Raw genomic sequence first — 7,389 nt, 5'->3', positions numbered from 1 at the left:
ACGCGCAAAATTTTGTGTTCGTCGCATTCCGGTTAGTAATATTCGATATGTCAAAAGATGCACCACGCATCTGGAGGCCCAATTTCGAAATCGATTAAATCATGGACATTGGCTCGAGTCGACGTCATGTAAGCATTGTTTCGGTTGCCCAAGAGCTAAAGATTTGCACAAAAAACCGTTTGGAACCATTTGAATAAGGCTGGATACAAAAAGAAGCTCGATGTATGGGTGGCCACACGAGTTAACGAAAAAAAAACTCATGGACTGAATTTCCATCTGCGAATCGCTGCTGAATCGCAACAAAATCGACCCATTTCTGAAGCGGTTGGTCACTAGTGATGAAAAGTGGATCACTTACGACAACGTCAAGCGAAACGGTTGTGGTCGAATCGCGGTGAGCCGGCGGAAACGGTGGCCAAGCCAGGATTGACGGCCAGGAAGGTTTTTGCTGTGTGTTTTGGTGGGATTGGCAGGGAATTACTTACTATGAGCTGCTCCCCTACGGCAAAACTCTTAACTCGGAACTGTACTGTCAACAATTGGACCGTCTGAAGGAAGCAATCGCCCAGAAGCGGCCAGTTTGGCCAATAGGAGAGGAATTGTGTTCCATCAGGACAACGCCAGGCCACACACATCGATAGTGACTCGCCAGAAGCTCCGGGAGCTTGGTTGGGAGGTTCTTATGCATCCACCTTATAGTCCGGACCTGGCACCAAATGATTACCATCTGTTCCTGTCCATGGCGAACAATTTTGCTGGTGAAAAATTCGCTTCAAGAGAGGCTTGTGAAAATCGACTGTCTCAATTTTTTGCCAATAGGGACGAGGGCTGCTATGAGAGAGGCATAATGAAATTACCTTCAAAATGGCAACAAGTTATCGAACAAAACGGCACATATTTGATCTAAATCGGATCATTCTAACTATGGTAATTAAAGCCTTCAATTTCATGCAAAAATAATGGATTTCTTTTTACTACATCTAATATAATACTCGGCTCGTTAAGGCCATCTATGGTAAGAAATATTTTCAGTCTTCATAGAGAGAGAGAGAAAGAGAGATTAGTTAGTATTGTCATCCAACAAGAAATGTGCTTCTTTTGCAGATGCTGTATGTAGAACAACTATTTGCAAAACCTGAGAAGTCAGAGTTCCAGAAGCAGATGCGGGAGTTTTTGCGTGTAATAAAAGAAAGAAACCGTATGAGAGGAAACCGTGGACGCCAACACAATCTTGCCTGACTGAACGCAGAGCATTTGTGGGACAAGGAAGAGGAAGAACACAATGATGATTGACAATATGAATCAGTTAAGTTAAAAATATCCGTTGCACATTTTAAGACAAGTAGTGAGAATGAAGAAGATGATGCTGATAACGTCGATGGATAAGTCTGGGGAAGAAAGTCTAATATCTCTCTTTTAGATCAACATACTGAATTACAAAAATTGGCTGAAGGTATTAAACTTTTGAAATGCCTTAAAAAACCGTGCCGTCAGTGTTAATATTTGCGAAGAAGAAGCGCGACGTGGATGCTATCCACGAATATCTGCTAATCAAAGGAGTGGAAGTTGTTGCATTACATGGAGGCATCGGTACGCCGTATTTCAAAGCACTGGGACTGTTAATAAATTGTATTAACATTTCGAAGTTAAACATCATGTAGATAAATTAAGTCTATAGCATGATATTTATTTTCTTATTTATTCTAGTATGTATAATATTCACAAACATTGTCAATTACAGATCAGGAGAAAAGATCATGTTCTGTCGAAGCGTTTCTCGCAGATCAGAAGGACGTTCTGGTTGCGATAGATGTTGCGTCCAAAGGTCTCGAGTTTGCTAATGTACAACACATAATAATAAAATTATGATATGCCACATGATGTGGAGAATTACGGTGATATTTCGTGATTTAATCTACAATTTAGGTTATTGCATCAGAAGAACTCAATGTTAATGTATCTCTCTTAATATAGTTCACAGGATAGGACGTACTGATCGTTCCGGACGTACTGGCATCGCGATGGCTTTCATTAATAAGGCAAACGATGAATCGCTGTTGCTTGATCTCAAATATCTGCTAATGGAGGCGAAGCAGGAAGTGCCGTCATTCTTGTTGAAACTTTGCTCGGAAACCGAAAAATACCTCAATCTGGGAAGTAAGATGATAATTGCAATACATTTGCTTTCTTCTTGTGATGTTCAAATTACAAGCGAACACTAGCGTTTGGTGACTGCGCCTACATTTGCGTTTATGATCGTCTCTTGACTAATTAGAAAAAAGCTACTGGCGATTGAGATTTTTCTGATTGATCAAGAGACAATCGTAAATATAGACGTTAGTGTGATTTGGGCATTAAACAGCGTTCATTCTCGATCTCACTGTGACTTGTAAATTCATCTGCAAATTTGAAATGGACATTTATGGACATTTATATTCTTTTCATTTTACAGACGAACGCGGTTGCAGTTATTGCGGCGATCACAGAACCACAGAATGTCCGAAATTGGAAGCCATGCAGAATAAGCAAGTGTCAAATATCGGACGTCGCAAGCTAACAATGCGGCAGATTATTAAATATTATGATATTTTTTAGATAATTATTGTATATATATACAATAACATATACAAAAGATTATTTATATATATATATAATACATATACATATATAAAAGATCTTTTAGTATATGTTAAAGCGTTGTAAAAACAAAATATGTTACGAGAAACAAAATCTAATAAAATTGTTACATTCGCGTTATGTTTGCGGAATAATTATGCAGAGAATCGATAGACAAGCGCGAAGAGTTCCTGCACTCCGCCAACTTCAAGGACTCCTTCATTTCATCGAAGAAATGCATTCACGAAAGAGACCAAGCAAAGCATATCGCAAGCGTTATTTTTATTAAAAATGTTTCTCATATATTTACAAAATAAAATTAATATTGTATATTCACAAATACCAATTCTGACTTCTTTATTCAGAAATACCAATTCTAACCTAACGACCAAGATTATATACGCGATGCGTACCATTAAAAGATCAGCTGATTTAATGCAAGCGTTGCTGCGAATTTGCTGTCAACTTGCACTCAAGTCTTGAGTTCAAGACCTTGCTCCGGTGTTGCCGCCAACTTGCTGCCAAGTTATGTGCGCAAGGTTTGCGTGCTGTTTGCTGCAAATTTGCATCAAATGCTTGACGTCAAGATTTGCAGCCAAATCCATAGCCTCAAGACGCCGCAGATGACTATGGTTTTGGCATCAACATTTGATCAAATTTGCTGCCAATTTGCGTGCAACTTTCTCTCAATTTGCTTGCTGGGTAGTTGCTTATTAATATTACTAATAATGGCTTTATATTACTAATAACTAATAATTAAGAAGCGCAGATTATATAAACCAAATAATAATAGCTTAGACCAATAAATATCTAAAATACTTTTTTTCCTAATCCACAGACATACATACCTTTATTTTTTTAACTATTCAAATGTAATATATTTTAATCGCAAAGAAGACTCATAACAAAGGATTAAACAAGGACAACAATTATTAAACAAGGATAACAATTAGGATTCAATCAAGGAATGTTTTCTTCGTAAATACATAACACATACATGTGTTATATACCTACAAGGATAGAAGAGAAGAATCAAGTAATAGTGCAATTTAAAGTACGTTTCAAAATTAATATAGCAATATATTCTTTTAAAACTTCTCTCAATTGCGCACACATCACAGAATTAAACTAAAAGATAGAATAGAACAACATTCTGTAATAATGGAGAAAAAATGAAAAATTTTTAATTGTAAGATTACTTTACCATTATGGCCATGGTGTACAATCTTCTCTCGAAAGTCTTAATTGCAAGGTACTTTTCTATTATATTTGACCCAATTGCGCATTAGTAAAATTTATCTTAATATCTCATTTTGTCATGTCGATAGTCTCTAAAACAATACAAACCAAGTTGACAACTGTAACTGTAAGGAAATAGAAATCTTCAATAACATATCGTAAATTATAATCAACAGTTACTTTCTATGCCTAAGGTTGCTTTCAGAGCAATATGCAAATAAACGTCACATCTTATATTATTAAATTGTTAACTACTTCTACACTTTGACCCTGTCACATACCTAATGACCATTAACAGATACAAATTAAATTTCAAATCTTACAATAATGCGTAATCCAAAATATACTTACGTACAAAAACTTTACGAAACACTGGCTGCGTTCAAAAAACAAAGCGCTCACTGAGCGCTTAGTAACTATTGGTCCTTAATGTTAGATCCTTACATTCAGACCAATAACGTTGACGAATTACTCAACCGTTGTGTAATTGTCGTGTTTTCTGAACGCAGTCAATGGTTGCGTTTAGCAGAGAAAGCTGCTTTGCAACTGTTCCCATATAGCACAGATCATTGCAACAACATTGCAGCAACGTTGCAACGTTGCAAATTGCATAGCAACATTGCAAAAACATTGCAGAGACATAAATCCGCAAGATATCAGCACACTTTTAGCAACATTGCATTAACGTTGCATTAACACTGCAAAATGAAAATTCCATAATTTATTTATAACAACCACTATTGTTGCGAGCGTTAAGTGGAACGCATCAAAGGTTCTTCCTACGGAGAGCAGCTTTCCAATGGAGAATTCAATTCTCTATTAGACAGCTGTTCTCCTATTGGATATCGTATTATGACTGTGTCCCGAAATTCACTGCCAGTACTGAACATCTATAGTTTATGAGACATAAACTATAGATTTTCAGTACTGACAGTGAATTACGGGACACAGCCATCGGCCGCGTTCAGTAGACTCAACAGTTGGACAACATTACTAGATTTTCCACCGAATCTCGCTCTTGATTGGTAAATACTTCTGGGTCTATGAAGAATCTAAAAGAATGCTCCAATCACAGACAATAATCACTAAGCGCTCACTGATCACTTTGTTCTACTGAACGCGGCCATTGTATGTCGCATCATCGGACACAGTGTGAATCCGCCATAACATGCACTTGGGTCATGTTTATGAACGCAGCCTTAGGCCGCCATTCAGAATGTATCGTGAGCGATTCGAACATCGATCGTGTGTGGTTGTTAAATAAAAGAAAGAGGTAAGTGCTTTCTGATAAAATTAGTATTTAATTATAGGTACTTGTGTGATGCTTCTATGCCTATTATAATAGTATTCTATGCTTATCCCAGAGTTAACCCTCTACAGACAAGGTTGAAATAAGATTCTCTCCCGTGGACGCCACCTTGCCGTGGTGGGGGAGCTTGCGTGTCCCGATGAAGTACAGAGCTGCGCCGGCGGAGGTTTCGACCCCTGGCAGGTTCTACCATGCCGGAGAGGTCTGTACAGAGGGGCCAGACTAAGAGCGTCCATAATACTCCTGGATGGGCAGCTGCCTCCAGGTTTTATCCAGGGTTTGGAGGGTTTCATTCGTGAGGCTCAAAGGACTCTACAGCGCGGGCAGAGCGGGCTCGTTAGCCTTGGCAGGCAACCGGTCTAAGGGAAGGAAAATCCCGAAATCACACCCGTGTTACAGGGGCACGTAAAACTCCTGCATTTATGGAGATATGACTAGTAAGGAGACAAGCGCCCCGGTACTCGGAGCCGGGGAACGGCGGGAGGGGACGTATCGTCCCGGCACCCCCCCGTCGTCATCCAGCTACGGGCTTGACGGCGCGTGCCAGGCGGGCGCGCCGTCTGAATATGCTACCGAAGGGAGGCACTCTTGGACCGGCTGAGGCCGAGTGTGGGTCGGATGAACCCACCCTCGGCCTTCGCCGGTCCAAAGAGCGCCAAGAAAAGGAAGCGCGTGGCGGAGGAATCTGCCACGCATTTGTGGCAGGACAGAGAGATGCACTTCCCTCCCCTCGGGGGCGTTAGTTCCCATCGGGGGGAGGGGAGTGCAGCTCCCTGCACGCGTAGGGGTAGGGACGTAGTATCCGCCACGCAAAGATGGAAGGAACTCTTCCCAGGGGAGGAGTTTCCCTCATCCGAGGACGAAGAGTCCTCGGTTGGGGGGACTCCACTCCGAAACGCGCGGGAGGGGAGAGTTTCGGGGGGGCGATCAGGGCGCCACCAGTGGGGCCTTCCGCCCGTGCGGAGACCCGCTGCCGAGGCGGAGAGAGAGAGGGACCTTGCCGACAGGGCCCTGGACGGCATAGATTATGTCCGAACCGTCCAAGTAAATCCCTCGTTGAGGGCTGCCAAGGGGTACGGAAAACCCTTGGAGGCCCTCAACGAGGATTTTAGGGAGAGCCTCCTCTGCATAGAGGAGGCATTAGAAGATTATAAGAGGCAGGCGAGGGAGGATGGCCCGGATGGACGACTTGGGGCCCTGGAGGTGCAAGTCCGGGGCCTCAAGTCCGAAATCGCCCGCATTGGGCGGCTGCTGGAGAAGCTTTTGCCTTCTCCAGCAGCTGCAGCTGCGGGCAGCGGGGCCACCCTCTCTCGCCCCTCTCCGCGGCAACCGACGGCCGATGGGGAGGGGCGCGGCGGGTGGACAGTCGTGTCCACCCGCAAGGGGAAGGGTAAGGGAGGGAAGGGTGCGCGGCCTGACCCTCCTCTACCAAAGGGTGGAGGTGCTGCAAAGAAGGCGGCATCTCTTCCCAAGGGAGGGAAGGCTGGGAGGAAGAGGGCCCCGAAGAAGGGACCCCCTCTCCCCAAGGAAGCCACAGATGAAGAACCCCCCGCGCAACCCGGTCGTAACCTTTGACTATATAACTATGGACTGCTAGCAATGACTTTGGGCATCTATGAACATCTGCAGCGCCGCCAGTACCAAACACGGCCATTATTAGAACTATCATCGCACTTTTCATTCCTGTTTTACCATTAAAAAGATATTTGCGATCATGAATTTATAAGGAAAGGAAAATATAAAGAACACAAAATATGCTGTATATAATAAAAATTACATTAGTTATATAGTTTATGTTATGAAAATCTTTATTATACAATAACAATTAGTATTTATATATAAATAAAAATAAAAATATATATGTTAAACATAGCATCACATAACATATATATGTTAAACATAACATAAATAAAAATAGAACTTTGTTATTAATGTAAAAAAAAACGTTACATTTTCCATATTTGTTAAGATATTACTGACCTTTGAATAAAATAATTTTTGTAAACTGATGTCTGATGTACTCAATATTTTGGCTCATTAATTTCCCTTCATAATTCATAAGAATCTGTATATAACATTCTATAATTAATTTAATTAAATAATATTTGTGATTTTCGAAAACGTCTAACTCATTAACGTGGTTGTTAAAATTTATAAATATCTTATCCATATCAATATTACGTATTGTTTTTATAATTATTTCTTGGCATACATTTTTCTTATAC

General features: G+C 41.1%; 1 protein-coding gene and 1 pseudogene across 1 annotated transcript; one reads left to right on the top strand and one right to left on the bottom strand.

Moving 5' to 3' along the window:
- The first annotated feature begins 1,351 nt into the window (after positions 1-1,351).
- Positions 1,352-4,551, top strand: LOC112590251 (ATP-dependent RNA helicase abstrakt-like; annotated as a pseudogene).
- Positions 4,552-4,634: 83 nt separating this feature from the next.
- LOC112590250 (uncharacterized) lies at positions 4,635-7,368 on the bottom strand. Its single transcript, XM_025306195.1, has 3 exons — positions 7,145-7,368; positions 6,723-6,847; positions 4,635-4,745 (listed from the first exon to the last, which is right to left on the bottom strand). Exons 1-3 carry the CDS (start codon positions 7,332-7,334, stop codon positions 4,635-4,637), a joined length of 426 nt encoding a protein of 141 aa, XP_025161980.1. The 5' UTR covers positions 7,335-7,368.
- Between the last annotated feature and the right edge of the window lie 21 nt (positions 7,369-7,389).

Source organism: Harpegnathos saltator, unplaced genomic scaffold (assembly GCF_003227715.2).
Source record: "Harpegnathos saltator strain DR-91 unplaced genomic scaffold, Hsal_v8.6 scaffold765, whole genome shotgun sequence".
NCBI lineage: Eukaryota > Metazoa > Arthropoda > Insecta > Hymenoptera > Formicidae > Harpegnathos > Harpegnathos saltator.
This window is presented reverse-complemented; position numbering and strand designations above follow the sequence as displayed.